The sequence below is a fragment of the Maylandia zebra genome, linkage group LG7 (assembly GCF_041146795.1).
Source record: "Maylandia zebra isolate NMK-2024a linkage group LG7, Mzebra_GT3a, whole genome shotgun sequence".
Taxonomy (NCBI): domain Eukaryota; kingdom Metazoa; phylum Chordata; class Actinopteri; order Cichliformes; family Cichlidae; genus Maylandia; species Maylandia zebra.
Window position 1 is genome coordinate 13202400 of NC_135173.1, and position 25544 is coordinate 13227943.

At 39.4% G+C, this 25544-nt stretch overlaps 1 protein-coding gene across 2 annotated transcripts; it reads left to right on the top strand.

Moving 5' to 3' along the window:
* Positions 1–25356, top strand: rasgrf1 (Ras protein specific guanine nucleotide releasing factor 1). 2 transcript variants are annotated; one of them, XM_012919573.3, is made up of 27 exons: positions 1–758; positions 5219–5325; positions 5554–5701; positions 8525–8617; positions 8692–8945; positions 10591–10670; positions 10784–10977; positions 12573–12682; positions 12964–13082; positions 13531–13691; positions 14368–14431; positions 14702–14844; positions 14944–15026; positions 15115–15363; positions 16808–17178; positions 17284–17403; positions 18742–18912; positions 18995–19101; positions 19318–19430; positions 19535–19604; positions 20279–20382; positions 20466–20550; positions 20649–20846; positions 20933–21012; positions 21110–21227; positions 21308–21376; positions 22772–25356. In XM_012919573.3, exons 1-27 carry the CDS (start codon positions 483–485, stop codon positions 22862–22864), a joined length of 3780 nt encoding a protein of 1259 aa, XP_012775027.2. In that variant the 5' UTR covers positions 1–482; the 3' UTR covers positions 22865–25356. The 2 variants fall into 2 exon arrangements, with proteins under 2 accessions (XP_012775027.2, XP_004553244.2); XM_004553187.3 differs by having other exon boundaries at positions 2–758; positions 19535–19595.
* The last annotated feature ends 188 nt before the right edge of the window (positions 25357–25544 follow it).

Consider the following 25544-nt stretch of genomic DNA (forward strand, 5'->3'; position numbering starts at 1 on the left):
TCGAGACGTCCCTGTCCAGGGACCTGAAATCTGCTTTCCCAAGCATGCGTCACGTGACTTCACCCAGCACTGCCTGGCTGAGCACCAAGCCTACTGGTTTCTGGATATTTCATGTGAGAAAAGGACAAACCTCGAACCCCTTTTCCTCTTATCGTTCAGTCTGAGACAGTTTTGGGGTTTGTTTGTTTTTTTACCTTTTTACCTCATCTTTCCCCCCCACACCATCGGATAATGTGGACCTTCAAAGCGCTCGGAGTATGACAAAAGATTTTAGGATGCTGGACTTGTGCTCCTCGTTTTGTTTTGTTTAGTTAAATGCCAACACGGTGAATGCGTCGGACAGAGTGGACAAGCCTGCTGCTAGAGGTCCGCATTGAGAAAGTCAACATCTTGCCTTTCTTTATTTGATTTTTTCCCCCTGAGCGACTTCAGAAGGATGTAACGACCGATCCACCTTGCGCATCTGAAGTGTCCTCATCAAAATGCAGAAGGGAATACGACTTAATGATGGTCATGTCACCTACCTGGGGCTTTTGGCAAAGAAGGATGGTACAAGACGAGGGTGCTTGAGCAAAAAGAGCTCAGACAACACGAAATGGCACACAAAGTGGTTCGCTTTGTTACAGAATATGCTCTTTTATTTTGAGAACGAGTCCAGTTCTCGACCCTCGGGATTATACCTGTTGGAGGGATGCACATGCGACAGGGCGCCTTCACCTAAACCTTCGCTGTCAGCCAAGGAGTGTTTGGAAAAGCAGGTACGGAGAGCGTGCGCGTGCGATCACGCACAAACAGATACACACGCACCGTCTTTTTCTGCTTTATTGTGTTGCAGACTTCCAGCTTTAAACACCAATGAGGTGCAGCAATACATGCATTATTGTTTTTCTTTTCTCGGATGCCTCTGAACTCCCCAAGCGTTTTTCTCTTATACATTCATTCTTCATATATCGCATCGCATGATGACCCCAAATCCAGTGCAGCAGAATAGCATGAGGTTTGCTGTATTGCACGTTATGTAATCCATGCATGACATTAATGATGAGGTAACAATATTAACACCTAATGATGTTACGGCAGCCCTGGCAGTAAGCAATGTGGTGCAGTGTTTTGCTTTGGGTTGCACCAAACCTGCGCTCGACCTAAAAAAAGAAAAAAAAAAAAGGGGGGGGGGGGGGGGGGGGCTTGTAGGGTAGTTCAGCGGTGCATGAGTGCATGAAATGCAAATCGATTTCTAGCCTCGTGAAAACGATGCATTTGCATTTTTGGTTGGTCTCATATTTTGCTTTTTGACTTCCAGCCATCATGTTTTTGACGTTTCAGGGCGGAGAGTGCTATATCCTACCTAATGCCCCATCCAATAAAACGTGCAAAAAATAAAAATTAAAAATAAAAGTTGTGGCCTCAAGGTTTCCATCCTGTGGTAATATTTTGAAATTACACTTATGGGTCAGGAAACAGCAGGGTGCCCGTGATCAGTCAGCACTGATCTCTGTGACCTGAATGAAATGGTTCAGAGTGGAGTGTAATGCTGGAGGTTACATTTGCATTAAAGGTGACAGCTGTCATATTTTACCAGAGCCTTTCACTCTAAAGTAGGCCATAAGATTTTTCAAATTTGAGTCCAGATAACTGCAGATGAAATATTTATTTAATCCTGCTTGATTTCCTCTGGCTCCTTGTTCAATTATTTTAGGGTGGAAAGGTTAACAGGCTTGTTAACACCGTTATTGTGATTAAACAGTCGAGGAACACGATGCTCCAATGCTGTCGGCTTTCCTTTGCTCACTCCAGGCTCTGTGCCTGACTCTGTAGGTAGGGCTGCAATCCAATGTGAGTCCAGGCTCTTCCTGTGAACAGCTGCCCTTGTGCTGACAAAGCAGAATGCATGCACACTGGTAAATGTTGTGCTTGCACAATTGCTTTAAAAGCACCCCAAAGAAAGAAAAAACCCTCCTTAAAGATAAAAAAAACAATGTCAGCAGTGCTCTTTTACGACTATTGTGCTGATTTAAATATGACTGCAAGCTGACAGACAGATAACATCTCTTGTTTCTTGTGAAACCTGTTTGCACAGTGCAGCAATATGGGGTGCACTAATATCTGATATCTGAAGCATTGCTTCTCACTGTATACAAATATTTTAATCAGGAGAAATCACCTGCATCCCCTAACCTTACCTATAGATTTGTTGTTTAATGGCAACATTTTAGCAACCTGCCATAATCCCCACATTACATTTATCCTGAAATGCAGTTAGTGTGAAAATGATAATGCGTTTGAGCCCGAGGTTTCTATGGCAACCCTTATTTGCATCCTAAAGAATGATGCAGTTAGAAGAGGCGGGGTAACAGCGAGGAGAGAAGCAGTGTGTCTCATCTCTCCTATTAATGTGAGCGCTATCTGAGCTAAATTTGTTCCTCGCAGTACCTTGGAGGGGTCAGGGTCCAATTATAGAAAACACAGCTTGCTCACACTGGGTAACAGCATCGCATCAACCAGTATCACAGGCAGCCTCTGACGGCAGGATCTAAACTGTAATGTAAATCAGGCGATCTGATTAAGAAAAGACACTCTGTGTGGTGGTGTTTGTAATTAAAACTCGTCATGAAGCTGAAAGAAGGTTGAGTTCTAACTCTTCAGTCTAATGGGTATACATTAACAAAAATATTTCTGCAATAAAGCTGCTTGTCAGTCAGAAGTAACTCGAAAGGGTGTAAAAAATATTCTATAATTTATCGCAAAATGCCTAATTAATTATTTACCACTCACTTATGTACACCACACAGCAGGACTGAGAAGTGAGCTGCAAATCCGTATCTAAATTAACTTATCTGTATACAGCTGAAAGTAAATGATAGACAAGCCTTAGTGCTGTATCGCATCTCATACCTGTTTAGATCAGTAACAATATTTAAAGGTGCTTGACTGGGACATGAACATAAATCAGAATAAATACAAAATGCTTAACATGACTTCACACCAGACAGTCTTAGATAGATCATGAGGGAAAACTACAACAACATACATGCCTCTCTGCCAGAAATAGATTTTCTTTGACGGTAGGATGAATACCTAATGAATGTGAAGATGAAAGAGCAGTCAGCCGTGAATAATGATCAGTTGCATGTTGATAGGTGCCTGTTGAACATCTGCAGGCCAAAGATTAGAGTCTGGTCAGACTCAGCGTGGCTGGAACAGTTCAGAAGAATGATGACAGTTCAATTAACTGAATTGTGATGTTGATTTTATATAATAAACTCTCATCTAAACAAGTGTTTACAGGTAGAATATGTAGATATGAGATTAAAATAAAAAAAAGAAGCAGCTGATTCTGAATTTTAGTATTGTGTACGGATTCTCTTGAAGTGTTAAAATAATCTATTATAAGTTCAGTTTTACAATCACATTTAAATAAAAACACAGAAATATTAGCAATTAAACATATCCTGTGATACTACCACAATTCTTTCAGCTGATGAAGAAGATGTTTCCATTGTATCCTAACTGTTCATTTGTGTTTGGATATATTGTATATTTGAATACTGCAAACAAGCTAGTGATATTCAACAATTCAATGCCCACTGTGGATAGTTATGCAGCAGTCAGGGATAGGTGTGGACAAACTGGACAAACTGGAAATTAATTAATTAAGAAGATCTAAGCAGGTTTAAGCAGAAAAGTTAGCTAAAAATTAGACAAACGGATAACCAGTATTAGATAGACTAGATATTAATGATTACGATGGATGACTAATATACAAAAAGATGATACATGGTTGAAATATTGAGGAAAATTGCTAACGTATTAATTGTTAGCCTTAAATTACAGATAAACTGCAAAATAAATTTCCAAAAGTTGATTCTGTTCATCTGGACGTAGCGTTTTGTGGCGTTTTTGTGGGAGAAATGTTTTGTCACTTGGATGAGTGACAAAACATTTCTCCCACAAAAACGCTGGGTCCAGATGAACAGAATCAACTTTTGGAGATTTACTTACCTGGATGATTGAGCATGCATCAAGATGGAAAATAAATTCTTGAGCAATAGACTGATAATTATGCTAGATTTTTTCTGCCATTAAAATAAAAAAAGAAAGACAGACAGAATGAATGTCAGGCAGAGCTAAGCTGAAATTTAGGTTATCTCAATATTTTAGGTCAGATGCCTTCCTTTTTTTTTTTTTTTTTTTTTTGTATTAACAGAACAAAAATAGTGGCAGAAACAAGCTTCCACAGTTAGCTGCTAGTGCTAGTAGAAGTTGAAATAGTTTGCTAACAGGACAAACTTAAACATTGGGTAAACATAAATGATAAACAGAAGCTAGTTAGCTAAAATTACATTTAAACTGATATGTAACTGAATTAGCAGTTGAAGTGGCTAGATAAAAGTACAGAGATGTAGCTGAAATACTTTGCTGGGTTAACATAAGAATAGATGCAATTTTATACACAGTAAATTGCTGTTAAATAGAGTAGTAGCTAAAAGTAGTGGCTGAATAGCGGAAATAAGAAGTTAATGGTTATTCTAATTGATAAGTGGTACTCAGAGGTATCTGAGATATTCTAAGTAGTAATATACAATCACCTTTTATTGTAGTTTTTTTGTATAAAGGCTAGGGAAGCTGGCTAACAGAGGAGTCACGTAAAAGCAGCCAGAAGTATTAACTTTTTAACAAGCAGAATTCAGGATCTGTAACAAAACGAAAAGCACAAAAGCTCTTCATTTCACCAGTCACAACCAGTACAGCGTGAAAGGGAGAATGGTGATCTAAAATCAAGTGACAGTGAAAAAAACAGCTGTGAACAACTGTTCACAATGACTGGAGTTGCTAGGAAACAGGTATTGCACAGTTATGTAATTGGCCGTGGCTCCAGCCTCCATGTCTTGTGGCATTTCCTCCTGGGAACCAGAGGCATCCCAGGAACTGAGCTGGGGGAGGCTTCCCTCAGTGTGCTCCATCAACTGCACTGGTGGGCGAGGAAGATGTGGCTTCCCCAGGCTCTGTGTGGTTTTTAAATCACCCACTTGATGTCTGCAGCAGCGAGGCAGTGAAACAAACAAAGCAGAGGAGAAGCTTCAGTCATGCTACTATATATAACAGATTTATCCGAAAGGTATCTGATAACGAGTGCTCCTTCCTGCGCGCAGCATGTGCATTGTTGTTGTGTGTTGGTTCTAACCGGAGCTCCTCACCCTCTCCTCGCTTTTTGTTTCAGTACTATTTCACAGTCAGCTTCAACCACGAAAACCAAAAGGCCCTTGAGTTGCGCACGGAGGATGTAAAGGACTGCGATGAATGGGTGGCTGCCATATCACACGCCAGGTAAAGCCATGCAAAGGCATATCAGCGCATCAGATGGTAAATTAGTAAAAGTTTCAAAAGTTTGGTTAAAATTTGAAAAACTTCACGGAATAACGCTTTATTTATAGGAAAGTCCTCGTTGCTTTCTTGATTTATTTAGTGAGACGAGACAGTGTGCAGTTAGATGACATTCATCACTCCAGCTGATATACAAAACCATGTGGTTTGTGTGTTTTCATGTTTTTACAGTTACAGAAACTTGGCTACAGAGCATGAGGCTCTCATGCAGAAGTATCTTCATCTGCTTCAGATTGTGGAGACGGAGAAAACAGTTGCTAAGCAACTTCGACAACAGATAGAGGATGGGGAAATAGAGATTGAAAGGCTCAAGTCAGAGGTAATATTCACTGTGATTTCATTCTTAGTACTTCTCAAGAGTAGGAATGTAAACAAATACTCGGTCATACATGCTAACCCCCTCCACTTTGCTCATCCTCCTCAGTCAAACCAAAACGCACCATCAGCTAAATTCATTTATTCCAGTAGAGTCCTTAAAGAACATCTCCTGTATTTATTTTCAATTACATTATTTTATTCTTGGACTCTGCTAGGCGTGATTCACAGTTACAGTAATCCCTATTTATGATATACTGGGTCATGCCCCCTAGTTCACCCTAGCAAAAATGGATAAATGTTGGATTTTATTAAAATAAAGGTACACATTTATTTTAATTAATAAATATGTATTCCTATTTATTCATATTATATATTCTGTATTTATAAATGTGTATATGTGGTATATTTATGCTTATATCCTTGCTATCATTCCCCTTTATTGTATCTGTAACATGCAACTTCTGTTGGTGCTGTGCTACTGGAAACTGAATTTCCCGGAGAAACCCACCCGAGGGATTAATAAAGTTTCATCTAATCTTCATCTAATCTAATCTAATTTCAGCACAATAGCATCAGCAAATTCTTGACAGTTCCTTAAAATATATTCACATCAGTCACATTAGCTTCACTTTGTATTTGGTGGCCAGTGTGGTCTGCCCTAGAGGTCTGCGCGGGAATGTTTTTTTAGTCCCGCTCCCGCCCGCTCCCGCAAGGTTTTGTACCGCACCCGACCGCTCCCGCTGTATATTCAGTCTTTGTTCACCCGCTGCCCGCTTAGAATAATTTTCTACCCGACCCGACCGTTCCCGCTAAATTTAGATCTGGTTTCCAAAATCTCACATTTAAATGGGGTACCACCAAAAAATAGAGATAACAGATAAAACTGCAGGTTGTGCAATGATTGTATTTATTTTTCTTAAACAAGATGCATTTATCTGTCAACATGCAACATTTATCTTTTAACATGGAAAACGTGTTGCAAAAATAAAATAAATAAAAACGAATACAGCATTGTGGCCTACTGCAAAAAGCACTGATCCATGCGCTCAGTGCGTGTAACAGGCGTGAGCACTGGCTGTACCAGTGCTCAATTAGAATGAGGAAATCACAGATATGCTGTTCCGAAAAAATGTCGGGCACGCTATATTTTCAGACCGCCCGCTCCCGTTCAAATTACACCAGAGTTACCGACCGCTACCGCATTTTATTTGGAAATTTATTCCCGCGCCGCAAGAAATCTGGTCGGGTCCCGCGGCTCCCGCGGGACAGCCGCGGGAATGCAGACCTCTAGTCTGCCCTCCACTGTTTGAGACGCCCTGCTCCCCACGGACAGCTTTTTTCTGATTGGCTGTGCCTCATAAACTAAAGATTTAAGCAGCACTTTTGCAGCTGAGAATGACATCGTACAAGCAACAATTATAAAAACTGAACATTTAGAGCAGTCTCAAACCAGGGGGTTTTTGCTCATGTGCTCATACTTGAGACTTCAGTGTCATGCATATTGTGAGTATTCACCACTGTCACAACATATATGACAGAAAATAGGTCAAAGCCATTGTGTTTCATCAACATCTGAAACTGTTAACTGTACAGGGCATGTCATAAGTACTACTTTCAATTATTTACATTACTTCTAGTTTTTAGAGTAATATTCATGCATTAAGACCTAAAGAATACTCAATTATGAGCTAAAACTCATTTCCTTGCTGTTACCTGCTCCTATTATTGTTTCAATATCACGTATGGCATCTAAATATTAAATGTTTAAAAATAATTATTGATTACCTATCTTTAATATGAGAACTACAAATTTATAGTAGATCTAAATAAGCTACACATGTCCCCTCTCAGGAGTAACTGTTTGGACAGTTTGGGGCTTTTTATGACCTTACCAGCACCCTCAATACTAAAGGGAGCATTGTTAAAATATCCAGGATTTTGTAACTCTCTGTCTGGATCACAAATAGCCCAGGATTACAGGCTTTTCCATCGTCAGGCAAATGTGTGGCAGTCACACAAAATATCAGTCAGACCTGCTGTAAATAGACATCCTGGCACAATAGCACTATATTATAACTGATTCTTACTTTGCACTCTCATTCCTTTCCAAAAATTTGTCTGCTTTCTATCCTCGCTCCGACCTGCCAGCTCAACAAATAACAGCTGAGCCAGTGGGAAAACGATGGATTATGCTGATTATTGTTCTGTTTGTCTCATATGCGGAGACTAGCGTGAGAGGACAGAAATGAAAGCACACCCCCCGTCGTAGAGAAGAATCATGTTCAGGCCAACCTCTCTCCACTTTGCATCTCCTTTCAGGAACAATGCCTTCAGTAGGGCCATGTCCCCAGCTGTATTCTTCAGATCCAATAGTCATTTTACTTTAATGTGCAAATGTGATGCTTGAAATTGAATTAGGCCCTGAATATGCATGGACTATGCTTCATGTTGCATCTCTACTATGAAATTCAATGACAATTAACTCTCTCTGTCTACAAAGCCGAGTCTGGGTTTTTTCTGTTTTATTTTTTTGGCACTCTGTCTACCGCCCAGTCAGCATACACACAGGACAGTTTGACTGATACATATTGCATTAAAATGATCAACGTTATGACCGATGTAAATAAATATTAATCAACGCTACAGAGGAGCAGCCAAGTGAGCACAGCTAGTTTAGTCAGGCTAATGTTTTAGTGTTGACAGTGCTGACAGGTCCTGTCCTGTCGATTCAGTCACTTTGTTTACATGCTGTTACAGTAAGTGAGAAGAAGAGGAGTGTGTAAGTGGGAATGACTGGTCTTTTTTGTGGTTGCTTCCGTGACAGATTGCTGGGCTGCTCAAAGACAACGAGAAGATCCATGCCAGCCCTGCAGCCGCTCCAACTGACGATGACTCTGAAATTAAGAAGATCAAAAAGGTAAAGCAAGCAGTCTGAACTTCTGCCTTGATTTCATGCATTTTCATGTTCTGAGAATGCACGGTCTATTGCAGGTCCAGAGCTTTCTGCGAGGCTGGATTTGCAGGAGGAAGTGGAAAACCATCATCCAGGATTATATCCGCTCGCCTCATGCAGAGAGCATGAGGAAGAGGAACCAGGTGGTGTTCAGCATGTTGGACTCGGAGGCAGAGTACGTCCAGCAGCTTCATATTCTGGTGAACAACTTCTTGAGGCCGCTGCGCATGGCCGCCAGCTCTAAGAAGCCTCCCATCACCCACGATGATGTCAGCAGCATATTCCTCAACAGGTTGGCTCATCCAGAGTTCTTCTCTAGATAAAGAACATAATCACAAGGACACATACATATAAGCCTTCACTTCACAGTGAAGAACAGCATACTGGCAACCAGATAATAATGCAAAACCTGATGATTGTTAGCCATAGCTTTTACTTTTTTGTGGTTTTTATGGCAACCAAAGCTTTTTTACTAAACAACAAAAAACAAAATAAAATCAGACAAAAAAGACACACACTGGTCACACTGACCTCAAACGAGCACTCGGGCAAACACAGCTTTCATAGAATTTTCCTTGTGTCTATTTGTTTTTTGTTTCTGCACCTGTTTGGTAATTTCTTGGCATCATCCAGTCAGGTTTGTGCCGAGTTGAGAGGAAAGGCACTGCTGAGACACTGGTTATGCTGATGAGGAAGCACTGTGCAGTTCTGGTCATCATTTTGGCACAAATCTGAATTTGTGTTATAATACACTCAGATTACCTGTTATTGCAAATGCAGACATGGGGCAGTTTATGTGGCTTTAGCTGGTACACCTTAAAAAAAACTACCGTATCTTTAATTTAAATTTTTTGAAAACTTTGAAGCTATTGTCTCATCTGTCATTGGTCTATAGAATTCAGGCCACAAACAAAAACCAGAAGGATCAGGTACCACAATTCCTTCCCCTTGTCTACATATTCTGCATATTCATGCATAGATATCTTTTAATAGATTACATTAGTTGTGAGCGTTTTGCCATGCATAAGTTTTAAATCTACTGCAGAATGATGCATCTGAAGCATTAAGATACTTTTTAAAATTTTAAAATGGAATATCATCTGCATTAATATACTGGTAACCTCAAGTGCCTGAATTTGTGTTTGATAAGTGAGCAGCTTGCAACATCTTGTAAAGAGCTACATACTCCCTGTGTATTGGTTTGAATCTTCAAAGCAGATCTCCGTACATTTAATGTGCAATAATATTGTAACAGATTATGTAGAAATCTTATTTGTTAGCAGTAATCCTGATAACAAGTCTGTTAAAGTAAATACTGGTTCAGTGTGTTGTTTAAACACTGTATGCAATAAAAGTCAAAGTGCACAGTACAACGCCCAAACTAATAGAATGAGATCAAATAAATGCAGTGTGTATACTGGCTCAGAGCGACATGCTGAGCAGTAAAGAGAGGTTTGGGCCTCTGGATATTATCAGTGGTCTAAAACAAGAATCATAAATGTAAATACAATAATGATAAATGCAGATTACAGAGGCAGAAGCACCATGCCTGGTTTGAGGAAGAGTTATTCCTCATAGAATTTGGATCATTAATGTTTACTTTTGATAAGACACCTTGGATGTCACACCTCTTCAAGCCCTGCACAGCTTACACACACCTGGCACAGCATGGATACCCTAGTTATTAATTATTTATACCTATGAACAATGCAACTTCTCAACAGTACACTGGTATTTAAAGACAACTAAATTTCTGTGATTGTTTTTAGAACTGTTATTTTTTTATGGTCTTTTCAAGACATAAATGGATCTCTTTAAATATGCAGTCAAACGTAATAACTGCTCAGATTAAAATTAGGATTATTACTCTTAAAATCTTTATAGTGTGAGATTAGTTTCCCCAATAAATGTTTTTTTCAATCTCTACTTTATTTCAGTGAAACCATCATGTTTCTGCATCAGATCTTTTACCAGGGCCTGAAAGCCAGAATAGCAAGCTGGCCAACATTAGTCCTTGGTAAGAGTCATGTCTTTGTTGAATTTCATTACTTTATTCATAATGCACTCATTCAGATGTTTGTCAGAGTGCACGTGATGAAATGTGATTAAAAAAGTTTGATGTGTCTGCAGCTGACCTGTTCGACATCTTGCTGCCCATGCTGAACATCTACCAGGAGTTTGTGAGGAACCACCAATACAGCCTGCAGATCCTGGCACATTGCAAGCAGAACCGAGACTTTGATAAATTGCTGAAGCAGTATGAGGCCAAGCCCGACTGTGAGGAAAGAACCCTGGAGACCTTCCTTACCTACCCTATGTTCCAGGTTAGCTCATTTGTCTCACTGATATACACAGGAATAAAGGCAGGCCCATTTGTTTGCTGCATAGGTGCAGCCTGGAGCCAGCTTTTGTTGTTAATTTTGTGCTCTCGCAGCTTGAGCCAAGTTCTTTTCTCCATAAATGTCACCCTTGAGCCATATATTTCACCAACCTAAAACTAGATGCCTTTTGCTATGCCAATGATGCCCAGCTGTGGCGGTTTGCAAAGCAGTCGGCCACTTTGTTTTGCGATTGCACTGCCTGTGAGTCAAATGTAAACAAAAGGGTCATCACTAAAAATCTAAAAGGCAAAATGTTAATCTTTTCTCCTTTTCTTTATGATGTAGACTGTTCCTATGTGTCACCTATAAAACTGGTACAGTATTTATCCCTGTTAATCTCTAAGAAATACTTAATTACAAAGTAAAAGCACGTTCTTAGTGGGTGATCTTAAAGAGTAATAACTGAAATCCCCCTTTAGAATAGAAGTTAGACCCTTTTTATGCTGGTACTCCAAACTGTGGTAAAAATGCTTTAATAATTATGTAAAAATATGTTTAAAACCTGATTAGTCCACCTGCTACAGATTGAAATGATTGGTTTTTTTCGTGATGAGGCGAAAAAAAGGTGATCACCTATCATCTGCAAGTCTCTGATCTGTCTTATTCCATCCTGCAGTGAAGCACAATCTTCACAGTCAAAGATTCAAAAAGACCAGTGAGAACTGGGAATGTTGAGTGCAGTCACATACAGCGAGGTCCTTGAAGAAAAACTGCTAGTACAAGTGATGTGAAACTGGTTCAACAGGTCACCTTTCAGTGTTAGAATGACCTGAAGCAAAGCAGCCAAAACAATACTGGAGTGACATCAGGCCAAGTCTCTGACTGTCTCCCGCTAGAATTCACCCCAGTATAACATCTTTAGAAGGACCTGAAGATGGTAGTTCGTGTGCACTTTTCATCCACTCTGCAGAAACTTGAGAGGGTCACCCACGAAGAATTGGCAAAATTGCTCACATCCAGGAGGGATTTGACTTCTCTAAAGCTGTAATGGCTGCCAAATGTTCAAAATGCTGCACTGAGTGCAACACATGAAACAGGTGACTACATTCTGAAGAGGCAGTGGCATTTATTAAAAGCTGTGTAACCAGATTTGACTGATTTCCACTTGAGCTAAACCAGTGTTTTCATTAATATTCTCTGGCCTGTTTACTGGACATTGTGGCTCAGACAGAATTTGGCTTCAAATATACATATTGTAGCATGGCTCATTAACAAAAGAATTAGCAGGCATTCGTCTGCAGTGTCTCAGGATGTCTTGATTATGTTTTCATGTCTATAAAAATGGTTGGTCTCGGAGCTCACGCTCCTTTCTGGCAAGGCACGCATTTTCCCCAACAGTCCACTCTGCTGGGGCCTGCTGCAGGCTGTGCTGTGTTGATAATAAATTTTGCTGATGAGTGTAGATTGTGCTCTCTACTGATCTTCTTCTCATCGTGCTGGCACATATTTATCCCTGTGTTTGTACGCTTGTGCTGTGCACATGAAAGATCTCGCAAGTGAGCACGACTCTCCTGCTGCTTTCTGTTCTGCCTCTCCAGATTCCTCGCTACATCCTGACTCTCCATGAGCTGCTGGCCCACACACCCCATGAACATGTAGAGAGAAATAGTCTGGACTATGCCAAATCTAAGCTGGAGGAGCTTTCCAGGTATAACCCATAGCCCCAGATGGGCGTGGTATCTTATATGAGAGTAACGTCTTTTTAATTCATATGAACACAAATAATAGATCAGTCTAAAAGCTGTTGAATTTTTTTTTAGAATAACCAAAAAAGCATGAAGAGATATTAACTGTAAAGATAAACAGATACATTTTTTATTTAACCAAACATATAAAGACCCAATTTCAGCTTTTTTCTATTTGATGTATAAGCTCCAAATGAGAATGACAAAAAGGCGCTTTTTTTGTGTTGTTTTTGTGCTTTCTTAGAATAATGCATGATGAAGTGAGCGAGACCGAGAACATCAGGAAAAACTTGGCAATAGAGCGCATGATTGTAGAGGGCTGCGAGATTCTCCTTGACACCAGCCAGACGTTTGTAAGACAAGGTAACTCTCATCTTTAAGTGTTGTACTTTGGATCCCAGCAGACAGCAGGGTCACAACAGAGAGAGGTTTCCTGTCCCTCCACATTTCTGACAGCCAGATTTTACATTTCCGGCACTTTATTGTGCAGCGTGGCACAGGGCTGGCTCTCTCCTCCTCTCGGTCTCTCTCTGGGGAACAACACGTACTCCTCGCTATAAGAGCTTTTAATTTCTAAGTGTAATTAGACGGGTCTGTGGCAAACTGATGATGAATCTGCAACTGCAAATGTCAAATGTCCCCAACAGGCCGTGATGGATAAGAAAAGAGAAAAGAGACGTGGTCGATTATTATTCTTCTGTACATATAGTCATGTACAGAGGAATGTGCATATGCCTTTTCATTTTTGTCTACATGTGTCTCTTCTTTGCTCCTCCTTCATTCTGTTTGGACCCCTTTTTTCTACATAAAGGGTCCCTCATCCAGGTGCCAATGAGCGAGAAGGGCAAGATCACCCGTGGGCGACTGGGTTCTCTGTCTCTAAAGAAAGAAGGGGAGAGGCAGTGCTTTCTCTTCTCCAAGCATTTAATCATCTGCACCAGGGGGTCTGGGGGAAAGCTTCATCTCACCAAGGTGGGCCTGAGCTGCTGAGCTGGCAGCATCACAACCTTTCTGCAAAAGTCTGGGACACCTGACCTAAAATAAATGAATTAACCAACACTCGATGGAATATTCACTACATTTGCTCAGATACTGTAGGCTCATTAACATGTGTGAGATTAGCAAACCCCTCCATCCCAAACATTTACTGAGAGGTTTTCAAATATTTTACATAATAATATGCCAGATTTTTATGAAACTGAACCCTTCTTTTAATACCGTCTGTGGTTTTTCCACAATAATCATTCAAAGCTGTTGCTTCTTTATGCAGCATGTATGAAGTCTTCATTTTTAGTGATAAGGTTTGCCCATATAAGAGATCCAGATGATATCTAAAACCCTTCTTTGTCCAGCTTAAATATTTGGAATAAAAACAAACTTCCTTTTATGTATTTAAACTTAAACCTAAATATTCTGAAAGGATAAACTAATAGTAAAGATGCCCTAAATAGCATCAGATGTACCTTTTTGAAGGCTTTGTGTGTTTTGCCAAGCTGAAGTTAAGGATACTTTGGAGAATAGGATGAAGATGAGGACATTTATCACCTCTATATATGAATGACACATATTTTTATGCTGATGGAACTGATTTTTTTTATGTATGCACTACATTTACTACATCTACATGTGTATTGTATGCTGTTTGCAGAACGGAGTAGTTTCGCTTATAGACTGCACTCTTGTGGAAGATCCTGAGGGGACAGATGATGAGTGTGAGTGTTTAAATATTTTCTTATAGAAATGTGCTTCATATGTACTCTGTTTCATGGTTTAAATAACTGATGAATACTAGAGGATGCTAGCTTTGTTAGAACAAATGAAAAATAATGCGCCAGTAAAGGCAGGCAGTACTATGAAATGCACTACTTGTTTTGGGTAAAAATCTGGCACTGTACAATCACATATGACATGTTTATGTCTTTACTGGCTATAAATGAAATATATAAGGAAAATGACAAAAAGTCTTTGTGTTTGCCTCAAAGCTAAATCAGACAAGAGTGGTCAGGACATGGAGCACCTGGACTTCAAGATTGTTGTGGAGCCAAAGGACAGCCAGTCATTCACAGTCATCCTGGTAGCCTCCTCAAGGCAGGAGAAGTCTGCATGGACTAGTGACATCAGCCAGGCATGTCAACGCACATCACAGTCTTCCAGCAGTCAGTTACAGAAATCACTAACATTTCCTCTGTCCTATTTCTTTACTTCAACTGCATGTGTCCTGCAGTGCATAGACAACATCCGCTGCAATGGCCTGATGATGAACGCCTTTGAAGACAACTCCAAAGTCACAGTGCCGCAGATGATCAAGTAAGCTGCTTCTTTACATGTAACTTGGTGAAGCTGCTCCCATTTTTCTTTTTCTTTTTTTTTAGATTTGTATCTGTTTTCTTAACAGGTCAGATTCAAGTCTGTACTGTGATGACGTGGACATCCGTTTCAGTAAGATGATGAACTCCTGCAAGGTGCTGCAGATCCGCTACGCCAGCGTGGAGCGTCTGCTCGAGAGACTTACTGATCTCCGTTTCCTTTCAATCGACTTCCTCAACACCTTCCTGCATTCCTATCGTGTGTTCACCACTGCTGATGTGGTGCTGGATAAACTCATCACCATCTACAAGAAACCCATCAGTGCCATTCCGGCCCGGTCAGTCACTTTACATTTGGACAGACTTGAATGTTGCAAGGTTGTTGACAGCGCTTACCACAGACAAACAAATCTTATTTGAAGTGTGTGGCATCCCTTCAGACCTTGCCAGCCTGCATAAAGATGGAATTGATTTATTAGGATGTGAAGCTTTGTCATCCTCTAATCAATGTGAGGCACATATAGGAACAAAAGTTCTGTGGTTATTATACAGAAATTTTTTTGTTTGTTTTATTCATAGAATTTCATGAAATTACACAAAACATAAAACATAACTATAAAAAGATATTGACTAATTTGATGAGATGGGTGCTGCATTTTCTTTTCTTAATTGCTGGGTTTGTGTTGCAAAATGCATAAACTATACTTTTACACAGTTAACAATATATATATATATATATATTGCAACTTAGGAGTCACTGACTTTAAAAAGCATTCCAAGCAACATCCAAATATCCATATTTTCCAGTGCTCTCATGTTAAATGAGCATGGAGCTTGGTGGTTTGCTGTGTTTGTTTTGTTGTTTCTCGCACATCCTCCTAAGTGCAAATTCAGTCAGTAAGGTACCCCATAATTAATTATTTTTCAATAATCTTTTAAACTTGACAGTAGTGGTTATAGTTGCTTTCATTGTATGGTGCAAATTTAAGTTTGATCATGAATTAGTGGCTGGACATGTAGAGGGTGCAGCATGCGTGTAGTGTTCACGGGTATTTGTTTCTCTGTGTTTGTGTACATAGACACTGTATGTGACACTGAAACGATTAAGTCTATTGATCTTTTGAGCTTAGCGTGTGTATATATAGAGCTTGTTTTATTGGTTAAATCCAAACACAGAGACTTAGCAGATGTGGCACTGCTACAAGGCTATGGTGACTCTGTTTCACTGTATGTTATGTACATATCAGTTTGTATTGGTCCAGTCCATCCTGCTTGTGTGGGAGTGTCTCAGCCGGGCTCTGTCACTCTATGGCAATCAGCCTCGGTGCTGCAGGACCCCACCCTCCTGCAAAAGATTGCACTGGTGCTAACTCTCTGCTCTGCATGCCTAGAGTAAGGGCCCTGCTGTGGAGCTCAGATCAGGGCTCTCTATATCCACACCCTGCATTATGCTCTCCCGTGGCGCTTGTCATGTCACTGAGAGACACCTACTCTTGGCTGCTTGTGTCAGCAGCGGCCATGCGCACTATCGCTCACTGTGCTATTTATGGGAACCTGTGAGGTCGCCAGGAGGCTGACAGGGAGTGGGAGAGGGTTTTCTGAAACACTGCAGTCAGCCGAGACATAGTTGAAAAGAGACTTCTGGTTGCAGGGCTGACTTGGTTTGCATAAATTATTTCAGAGGTTCTGTTTGTTTAGCTAAGCTCCTAAAATATAGAGTATACTTAACCAAATAAATAAATACGTGCCCTAACGTCTAATGTTTATCCTCCCCTGATGCAGGTCACTGGAGTTATTCTTTGCCAGCAGTCAAAATAATAAACTTCTTTATGGCGAGCCACCCAGCTCCCCCAGGGCTAGCAGAAAGTTCTCCTCCCCTCCTCCTCTCGCTATTGCCAAGAACTCATCCCCCAACCGCCGTCGCAAGCTCTCTCTCAATATCCCCATCATCACTGGGGGCAAAGCTCTTGACCTGGCTGCCCTTAGCTGCTCCTCAAATGGCTATGCAAGCATGTATTCCTCCATGTCTCCATTCAGCAAGACCACCTTGGACATCAACAAACTGTATGTGTCCAGCCCGATCGCGAGCAAAATCTCTGATGAGGGAGAAGACAAGAAGGAAAAGGTGGACGACCCCTCGGCATGCAAACAAGGTGGGTGACTTGTAGCCATTCAGAGTACAATTTGAACTCTGCTTTGCTACAATAATGTCTTTAAAAGAGCTTAATACTTACTGCTGTTTGCTTGTTACAATACAGATCTCTCTGTACGAGAAGAAAGTGATAATGATCAAAACCAGAGCGATGACGGGGATCCAGAAGCTTCTCCTACCAAATCTCCAACTACACCAAAAAATATCAAATGCAAAAACTCCTCAGGTAGATTGTGTCTTAGTCTTGTACATGATTTAAAATGAAATGTCGAGCTTATAAATCACTTTATATTGTTACACTGGGAAATACTTGTATTTAACCTAGCTACATTTCTAAATAATGAGATCAGGATGTGCACAAATAATACTTGTGTCAAAATACAAAACACACAAAATTCTGTTTCAACGAGAGCACATGTACCACACTCGCCTGCTGTTAAAAATCAGCAGCCAATCAGAAGAAAGTTGAATTAAAGTAAGCAGAGCTAAAGTGGCTTCTTTCAGAAAGAGGGCCAACACCAAGGCCCTTATTTATCCCATATAAAATAAGATTATTTTGAATTTTGAAAAATGCAAAACTGTTCACATAGAGTCTTAAGAACTAAAGAACTAGAGCAAAATACATTTGATTACACAGACAGATTAAAAAAACTGCAGAGTTACTCAGAGAAAGAAAATTCTGCCAAAAGTAATGACTTGTTGCTTCTTCTTTTTCTTTTAAGTAATCTAGATCCACAACAGTTTTTATCAGCTTATTCCTCAGCACAGGCTCCATGTCTTGACCAAATTTCATAAAATGTTGATTAACTGTTTTTGTGTAACCTTGCAGATAGACAGATGGCACTTGACAAAAAAAAACCCTTGCAGCTGACAATACTTGCCGTCAAGCATATTTTACCATCTGTAGGAGAATGATGAATTGTTTTACTCTTTAAATAACCCCGTTTAGCCATATGCTGTCATATTCCTATCTGAAAAAAAATATGCCACTGTGGAACATAAGTAACATGAAATATCAGTCGTTCGATGGTTATGAATATGTGGGGAAAGCCAACGCTTGGCTTCAGTAGGTGTTAGGGAAACTTGTGTCATAGCAACTACACTGAGAGCGTGTTTTCCCTACCGCCCCCAGTAATGAGGCTGTTTCACTGGAGCCAAGATTATCTTTGCCTTTCAAATCTTATGACAGAATTATACAATATAAGTTTTTAAAACGAAGCATTATCTGGAATATGTGAAATAACTGGAATAGTGAGGCAATGTGTGGGATTATTAGCAGCCTATGATCCGTGTTCCCGGGATTTATACATCGAGGAGTGCAGAGAATCTGTTGATTCCTCTGTTATGCTGATATTTAGTGGCTATATTTAGCTGCAACCATCTTGAATATCAAAGCCTCTTGTAAAGGAAAGTCTGGAGGGAAACTTTTGCATTGGCCTGCAGTGCTCCCTAGTGGAGGTTTGTGAAATGAAAAAACAGGCCATCCAGCTTTATGTGTATATTGAGTTATAATAATAAATATACATTTACGGCTTGTATTTTTTTTAACTGTCCTTGTGTGTAGAGTTTTCCCTGTTTTCCTACAACAACGGCATGGTGATGTCATCATGTCGAGAGCTGGACAACAACCGCAGTGCTCTATCTGCTGCCTCCGCCTTTGCTATTGCTACTGCTGGAGCCAATGAGGGTACCCCTACCAAGGAAAAATATAGACGGATGTCCCTTGCCAGTACAGGTATATTCACCAAGAAAGTGTTGGGCAATTCTCTAAACTTTATTCTCCTTCGGTGCCTCTCATTTAATGTATTTTTTTGCAGGTTTTCCAACAGATCAGAGAAATGGAGACAAAGAGTTTGTGATCAGACGAGCGGCAACCAACAGAGTCCTGAATGTGCTTCGGCACTGGGTGTCCAAACACTCTCCGGTAACGCATTTCATAGCAGAGATGTTAACACAGCATCTTGGCATATTTTCTCCTTAACAGAGGAAAGAAATTGTTTTGGAAAATAACTTAATAAAAATTTGAGAATATTATCCACACAGAATACAACTAATTCAAAACTAACCTCATGAGCAGTGATGATCAATGACAAAATCTACAGTTTTCTATCATCCGTGTGTGCTGTGTGTGCCTCTCTAGGACTTTGAGAGCAACAATGAGCTGAAAACGAAGGTTATTGCCTTTTTGGAGGAAGTGATGCATGACCCTGAGCTGTTGACCCAGGAGAGGAAAGCGGCAGCCAACATCATCAGGTACCGCTGAGTGCTGTTTGAGTGAAAGAGGGATTAAAAGGCATTTTACTGGGTCATTAAGCTGTACATCTTTCAGAGGTTGACCTTCTTTTTCATGTCATCAGGACTATAACTCAGGAAGATCACGGTGACAATCAGATCGCGATAGAAGACGTGACACAACTGGTAAGTGAAGTGAGTAGCTGCTGTTCGTGGCTCTATTTGAAATCAATCCTCTGCTCACTTGGCTGCTCCCATGATAATAGATGCTGAATATTTTTGATCAGTTATGAGACATAAATTCAGCAAACAATTAATGCATTATGTGATAGTTAGCAGATGGGATTCATTAGACTGGAATCTTGACGGTGCGTGAATTTGCACATATGTAAATGTTGCTCAAGAGTGACAAGCAGTGATTTCACAAATGCCACAAAGTATTTTTAGATACAGCTGCAGGAAGTGTAATTGAGTATATTTATTATAATACTATCAGCTAGACGGGGGGGGGGGGGGGTTCTGCCTGAAAAGATGACAAATTCAAAAATAAATATTGAAATACAATAAAACAGTTAAAGATTTCTTTTGTATATATTTTGGTGTCCTTGATCACAGAAACTTTTATGAAAATAAGACAGTCAATAGCACATTTCAGTCTAGTTAAAAGTCATTTTACCAGCACTTGACAAATTGAAGATGTAAAAGTAAAAAAAAAGAAAAATTTAGAGGCGAAGGTGCATCAAAACCTACAGAAATACCTTGTTTGGTAGATTATTTATTGTCATGTTAAAAAAACTAAAGTCAAGTTAGCTAATTTAGATCATTTGGGATCTGTTTTATTGTTTTTTTGGACTGTTTGTGTCTTTCAGGTGGGAGGAGGGAAAGCTGAGACCTTCGAGAATCACTCAGCAATGGAAATTGCAGAGCAGCTCACTCTGTTGGACCACCTGGTGTTCAAGGTCATTCCATACGAGTGAGTGTCATCACACCACACAGCCAGGAAGCATGAACACACCAATACATGCTTCACTTCTTCTTTCTTGGTTTGCCTCACAGGGAATTCTTTGGCCAAGGCTGGATGAAGAATGACAAAAATGAGAAGACGCCGTATATCATGAGGACAACGAAGCACTTCAATGACGTACGCTCCAGTCAAAAAGAGCTCTTATCACATATTGAACCCTTCTATCCAAACGTAACATGAAGTCTAAACTACTTGTTTCTCGTTTTTTTTGTCAGATGAGCAACCTTATTGCCACGGAGATCCTCCGCTGTGATGATGTTGTAACCCGGGTAGCAGTCATCGAAAAATGGGTAGCTGTGGCCGATATCTGCCGTTGTCTACATAACTACAACGCCGTTCTCGAGATCACCTCATCACTGAACCGCAGCTCTGTTTTCCGTCTCAAGAAAACTTGGCTCAAAGTTTCCAAGCAGGTGCGTGTCTCTATATGCATTGCTGCTAGTCCCTGAAGTGCATGGTATTGCCACTGAACGTGTTCATTATCACCATTTTTTTCTAGACTAAAGCACTGATTGACAAACTGCAGAAGCTGGTCTCATCAGAGGGGAGGTTCAAAAACCTCAGAGAGGCTTTGAAGAAGTGAGTTCAAGGACATAGTTTCAGACTGGATCAACAAAGCAAACAAGCAGCACAAGTGGATGATAAGTGGTTTTTATTCTCTTTTTTTTTATTCTAGTTGCGATCCTCCCTGTGTGCCCTATCTGGGGATGTATCTCACTGATCTGGCTTTCATTGAGGAGGGAACGCCGAACTACACCGAGGACAACTTGGTCAACTTCTCAAAGATGAGGATGGTGAGATGTTAGGCGATTCCTGATATGAAAGACTTGCGCTAAGTTTGTGTCACTGACATCCTTGCTTCCCTTTTTTCCAGATTTCTCACATCATCAGAGAAATCAGACAGTTTCAACAAACAGCATATAAGATTGACTTGCAACCAAAGGTAAATTAATTAATCGCAAAGACCACAGAGCAGTAGTTCCCAACCTCTCTGACAACTGACTACTTGAAGAAGCTATTTCTAATATACGAGCTGCAATCAAAAATTTCAGAGACTGGGCCTGTAGAAAGTAACAGTGGTACCTGAATTAAACCTGGGCAAAGGAAGCACTTGGCAACAGTGGAAACAAAAAACTCCCTTTTAACAGGAAGAAACTTCCAGCAGAACCAGGATCAGGGAGGGGCAGCCATCTGCTGTGATCAGTTGGGGTGAGAGGAGGGAGATAGAGATTAAATGCAGAGTGATGTATATACACACAGAGTGAAAGTAGTGTATTTTTAAGAACATTAAAAATACTGACAGAAAACTTCTTAAAGTGCACAAAGCATAAATGTAGAAAAATTGCTCTTGGTCTCTCCTGACCTAATGTGTCGTTTTTGGGAATGAACTGAACTTATTTCAGAATAAGAATCAGAATACTTTATTAATCTCTGAGGAAATTATGTGGTCACAGTTGCTCCAAGACAGTAAGAACAGGAAATAACTAACTTAAATTTGATAATACAAACTTACAAATTATAACAGAATAAGTCTAGCTCTAAATATAAATATCTCAGTATATTACACAAATTAAATATATAGTTGACATCGAGGTGCCCTTTTTATCGTATTGACTTTGTAATTTTCTTTGTAGATGATGTGATATTAAGCGTGTGGAGAATGGAGGAATTGTACAGCGAGTTAGCCACAAGCAGGAATGAATTCCTGTGTTCTAAAATTGACATTTGGTCACAGCACGGATTTGAGTTTAATGATGAAGTCATAAATAAAAGTTGGATAAAGTGGGACAAAAAATGGTAGGAAGCAGTTTATCGCCATGCAAGGAGACACCATTGAATAGAGGTTAAAAAAAAATTAAATAAGGTGCATTTTTTTGCTTTCATATAGGCACTCTCTGAGCTTTTTGATTGCATCTTGTAAATGCAAAGGCTAAGTTCCTCTATATCTTTGCAAAGTATTTTTTAGAAAGAAACAGGTAAAGTCCTCCAATAACAGCAAAAACGTGGGATGTTAGTTTTTAATTTTCAAGGTGGAAATGCTTCAAAAAGATAAGTTATGAATGCTTGGGACCCTTTTAGATATATTGCATAGCACTGTTTTGCCCAAATAATGATTAATGTTTTGTGTTCTTGTTTGTATTATATTATTCAAATAAATCAAAATCAGGCCAAAGTAACTCATTAGTTCACATAATCAAAATTTACAGTATAAACATAATGATACTGAGGGTTGCAACTAGTAACTTGCTTCTGTTTAGTATTGTTTAAACTGTGAAAATAGTAAATATAATCAAATAAAAAAAGTCCTTAAATTTGCTTTCCCCCCCCCATATTCTAGGTAGCCCAGTATCTGCTGGACAAAAGCTTTGTTCTGGATGAAGAAAGCATGTATGAAGCCTCACTCAGAATTGAGCCTAAAGTGCCCAACTGATGGGGAAGGTGGCCCTCCATAGTATTTTCTTTGTTAATATTACACATCAGTTAACATGCACATCAACATTTGTATAGCTGTACATGCTTAAGATCTTGCTCCTCTGTACAGTAGATGTTTAAAGTTGTTTGACAACATAAAACATTTTAGTGTATATTTTTCCGTGTATGATTTTTGTTGTTGCCATTTCCACAATGACACCTGCTTGAAGGATTTTTTTTTAATTTCTATGAGTATTTCAAGAACAATAATAGAGGTCACTTTAGCTGCATGCAACCGTGTCTTCTACTGTGACCAATGACATTATTTTGCATCATGCCATACTGTATCAAATTTGCACTTCGAGCACTCGTGTTGCTGGCTGTTGTTCTCTTGGCTTGAGTTTTATTGATGACTGAAGTTCTCTGCAACCAATGTAGCATTGTAAAAAAAAAACTAAAACAAAAAAATACTCCATAAAATCAGGTAAAAGAGCACAGAGAATATAATTAAAGGTAGACAACAGTGATCAGTGCAACTGACAGCAAGGTATCCAAAGCATATGTGTCTCTGTGCTTCCCGAACCAAAACAAGAAGGATTTGTTTCTTCATTTCTGCTCACTATTCTAAAGACAGGGGTTCCCAACTGTGCTTACCACACTGAATGTTTTCCTACAGTGTAACTGTGGAGCAGTCCAGTATGTCCAACCAGATATGAAAGTGAATACAAGGTAAAGGTTCTTGTTGAAGTTATTGGCTGAATGAGAAAAATGAATACAGTCCACAGGAAGGTCAACTCTGTGAGCTAAATGCTAAAATTTGCATGCTATATTTGCGAAGTTAACTGAACAACAAGCTCACCACTGTAGCTTAACTTGTTAGCATGCTCACATTTTCTAATTAGCACTAAACGTACCGGTATATTGAAAGCTTACAGAAATGTTATTGGTTTTGCAAAAATCAGTCAAGTATTCACCAAAAATTGTAAATATTGTTCTAAAAGTTGGAAAGTTAATGGACCAGTTTATCCTCTGTTGTTGTTGAGACATTTTATTAACATCCACTGATGTAAATCACTAATGTAAACCCTGTCGACATCATTGAAATCAGAAGCAAATGTGCTGAGATGTGCCAAAATATTTCAGGCTGAGCTGCGAAAAATCGCACTCTTGTTGCTAGAACCATCAGCTCAGTCTACATATTTATACTGATACATATAGACCAAATGTGACAAATGGGACATGATGTGCAGACACAATCTGTACACACTTAATTACCTGTAGAGTTTTTTTCTTCTTCTTCTTTCTGTCAAGTAGTAAATGTTCTAAAGCTGGTAATGATAAACAATCCATAGGTTGGGAACCTCTTCTTTAAGTTAAGTTTAGCTATAGGATAATACAGTTTCTCAGTTGGCACACGAGGTGCCTAAAGTCTGCTGAGTTCACTTATAAGCTGTGTAACAACATAGAGTGTTAAAGAAGTGAGGTTTGTGAGGTTTAAGGGGACGGATTTGTCACCTGCATTTTTGTTACACTTGAAGTGCACCAGTACAGTTCAACGAGTTTCCCCCTTTATGCTTGAACTTTTTGGTCTTGACTTGTTAAATTGAAACTCATGGAAAAAAAAAAAAAATCACACGCAGTGGTTAAGTGTTGTACCTTCAGGTTCGGGTTCTACTTCTGTAGAGTAAAAGTTTGTTGCTCTTCTGTAATCAAAAGACAATCTGTCCTTTTTGCTGTTCCAGTGATTGTGGAACATGACTGTATATCACTCTGTTATATGCATTGCTGTTAAAAACTATGATAAAATGTATGTGAATGACCTCTGCCTGCAGCATTCAAACACTATTTTTGTAGTAGTATAAGAGAGAGTGACCTGCTCTTTATATGAACATGGGAAAGTATTTTGTACTTTGTTGTTAATTCACTTCACTGAGATGCGCTGTACATTTTGTACATGCAACCTGGCATATTTCTCAATGTGGAACAGTGTAATCCTCTCAAAAACAACTTATATCACAAGCTTAACACAAAACGCTACAACAGTGTGGTCTTGAAACCATAACTTAGAGGTAGGAGAGCAATTCAAAGTGTTTTGCATTTATACTGTAATCCTGTCTATAACCATTTCTGTTAGCAGGAATATAGTAACGTAGTGCTTATTCTGTGAATATTTGTATGTATTTTTACTATGTATGTACAGTACACTTTTGAAGCTAATGTGGTAGGCATGCAACACCTTCACAGACAGAATAATACTATATACTTATACTGTATACACTTATAAATGCACATACTCTTATAAGGTATATAAACAAATAAACATTTTGCTGTAAGCAATACCCAATGGTATGAAAATTATCTTTCAACCCTCATGTTTCCACAGCTTAAGAAATATTCCCAGTTTTGTAAGGAAAAAAAAGATTAAAAGAAGATGAAGAACATAACAACAAATAAACAAAAATATGTTTCCCAGTTACCTCTTGATAATAAATTCATTTTATCTCAGGGGCATTTTGTCTCAAGTGTTTTTGTAGATCTTGTATCAGTTGACATGCTCATCTAATATGATGAAATAAAATACAGTCTGAAAGTTCTTAGCTTTATAAGCAGCTCTCTGTCCTAGGAAGCAACTGTGCTCAGCGGCCTACCGTGATCCGGCAAAATCCGGAATTAATATGAAAAAAAATATTTATGATCAT

Excerpts from the sequence above, each read along its gene's own strand:
- rasgrf1 (XM_012919573.3), top strand. The coding sequence starts at position 483 with ATGCAGAAGGGAATACGACTTAATGATGGTCATGTCACCTACCTGGGG. Across the intron at positions 759-5,218 it reads AGGAGTGTTTGGAAAAGCAG|TACTATTTCACAGTCAGCTT; the intron begins GTACGGAGAGCG and ends TTTTTGTTTCAG. Across the intron at positions 19,605-20,278 it reads TGACACAACTGGTAAGTGAA|GTGGGAGGAGGGAAAGCTGA; the intron begins GTGAGTAGCTGC and ends TGTGTCTTTCAG.